This window comes from Orycteropus afer, unplaced genomic scaffold (assembly GCF_000298275.1).
Source record: "Orycteropus afer afer isolate SDZICR_OR568_19922 unplaced genomic scaffold, OryAfe1.0 scaffold01054, whole genome shotgun sequence".
Classification (NCBI taxonomy): Eukaryota; Metazoa; Chordata; class Mammalia; order Tubulidentata; family Orycteropodidae; genus Orycteropus; species Orycteropus afer.
In genome coordinates, this window is record NW_006922641.1 from 157,998 (window position 1) to 159,982 (window position 1,985).

The following is a 1,985-nucleotide window of genomic DNA, read 5'->3' on the forward strand; positions in this document are numbered from 1 at the left end:
GAGGAGTGGCTGGTGGGTTTGAACCGCCAGCCTTCTGGTACCAACTAGAAAAAGCAAACGGATGGGAAGGATGGGCTGCTCAGCTGAAGATGGAAGCCTGAAGAGATATTATCAGCAGTCAAGGGCCAGGTAAAAACAGCTGCCCTCCACTGGCTGAAGCCTTCCCCAGTGGCCCCGCTGCCTGCTGGGGTTCCCTAGAAGCCCCGAAGGGTCTCAGATGGTTCCCTTCCCCAGCCACATGTTTGGGTGTGGCCTGTTTCATTCCATCCCAAGTTTCTCCTTCTTCCTGCCCCAAGCTTGCAGGCGGGTGTTTCCCTTGATCTTCAACCTCTGGCCCAATGAGCAAATGCCAGTGACCACCACAGATAAAGTAATGCTGCTCTTTTGAGAAAGGCAAACTTGGGCCAGAGCCTAAAGGCCCAGGAGACAGCAGCTACCTCAAAAACTCTGTGTGCATCACAGGGGCAGAGCAGGGAGGGAATGGCAGCTGCCTGATGAGGGGCTGTGTCCTTGCACGTGTGTAATACCACAAGAGGTGACAAAGCTCTTAGGGGCGGGTTTCTGGCAGGGTTAAGACAAAGCAAGGGAGAAGAAGGAGACCTTAAAAAAAGACAAGTCAAAAAACACCCGCGGTTGGGGTCCCAAATGAGGGCTGGCTTTGTCCAATCAGTTTTACATCTGGTTTAGGCAAGTGAGTTCTCCCTCTGGGGAAAGGATAGGCTAGCATTTTGGCTAAGAGAGTGAGCTATGAACAGGTGGAGAAAGGATACCTCTACAGGGCTATACCTGTCTCTGTCTTTGAGAAGAGAAGTAAAACCCAAACCAAATCTCTGAGCCACATAGTCACGGGTGGGAGGAAAACAGCTAAACACTTACCCAACACAGAACTGCTGTAAAAGTCCCAGGAGACTCCAGGATCCCCCTCGGCCCGGCCCTGGAGATCCGAGAGGTGATCTGATGAAGGAAAGAAGGCATGAGACAAGGGGGGTGGGCTGGAGGAGGACTCTGGAAGCAACATACACGCACCTGGGGCTAGGAGAATGGGAAAAGGAAGGAAAGACCACAAGAGGGGCTTGGGGTGACAACAGAGATGCTTCCTGCTCTCAACTAGAGGTCGTGAACCAGCTGAAGAACTGGGTTTGTTGCCCCGGTGTTAAAACAAAAAAGTTGAATTAATGTCCCACATTTTAAAATTGGGAGGTTTCACATAAAAATCCTGATTTCCAACTTTTCTAGAAAAGTCAGAAAATCTGGCAACACTGTGTCCACATTCCTGTATGTCAACAGTTGGCTGGAGGGAGAGGGGACATGCGCTCTCTCTAATTCACCCGTCCACACCCAGCAGTTTCTCTTTTACACGATCAGCCTGACAGCAGTCTGGGTTGTGACCCCCGCCTTAAATGATGTAGGGAACCACTCTGCTAGCAGAATCCTAGACCTATCCGAGGAACTGACTTCACAATGTTCATATATCCACCCGTGGTCTCTCCAATTTACAGTAAGCATTAAGTGAGCTTATTTCCTTCAGTTTCACCTTTGAAAACATGGGAGAAATGGCTAGCTTTATCCTCACAAAAACCTTTCACTTTCACTCCTAGGTATATATCCAAAAGAACCAAAAGCAGATATTCAAACAAAAACTTGTACACCAGTGTTCACTGCAGTACTGTTCACAACAGCCACAAGGTAGAAACAAGCCAAGTGTCCAACAGACGAATGGATAAACAAAATGTGGTCCATACATACAATGGAATATTATTCAGCCATGCCATAAAGAGAAATGATATATGCTATAATATGGATGAACCTTGAAAACATCATGTTGTTGTTGTTGTTATGTGCCGCCGAGTTGGACCCAACTCACAGCGACCCCTCCTTGGGTTGCCGAGGAAGTATCACTACAGAAGTAGATTGCCCCACCTTCCGAGGAGTGGCTGGTGGGTTTGAACCACCAGCCTTCTGGTTAGCAGTCAAGTGCCTTAGGC

At 48.7% G+C, this 1,985-nt stretch overlaps 1 protein-coding gene across 1 annotated transcript in view; it reads right to left on the minus strand.

Annotated features, from left to right (window-relative positions):
* The window catches only part of BCORL1 (BCL6 corepressor like 1), a 49,939-nt gene that overhangs the window by 4,489 nt on the left and 43,465 nt on the right, over positions 1-1,985 (minus strand). Inside the window, exon 11 of the mRNA XM_042783402.1 lies at positions 877-954. Coding sequence (XP_042639336.1) covers positions 877-954 — 78 coding nt within the window. The remainder of the gene's footprint in view (positions 1-876; positions 955-1,985) is intronic.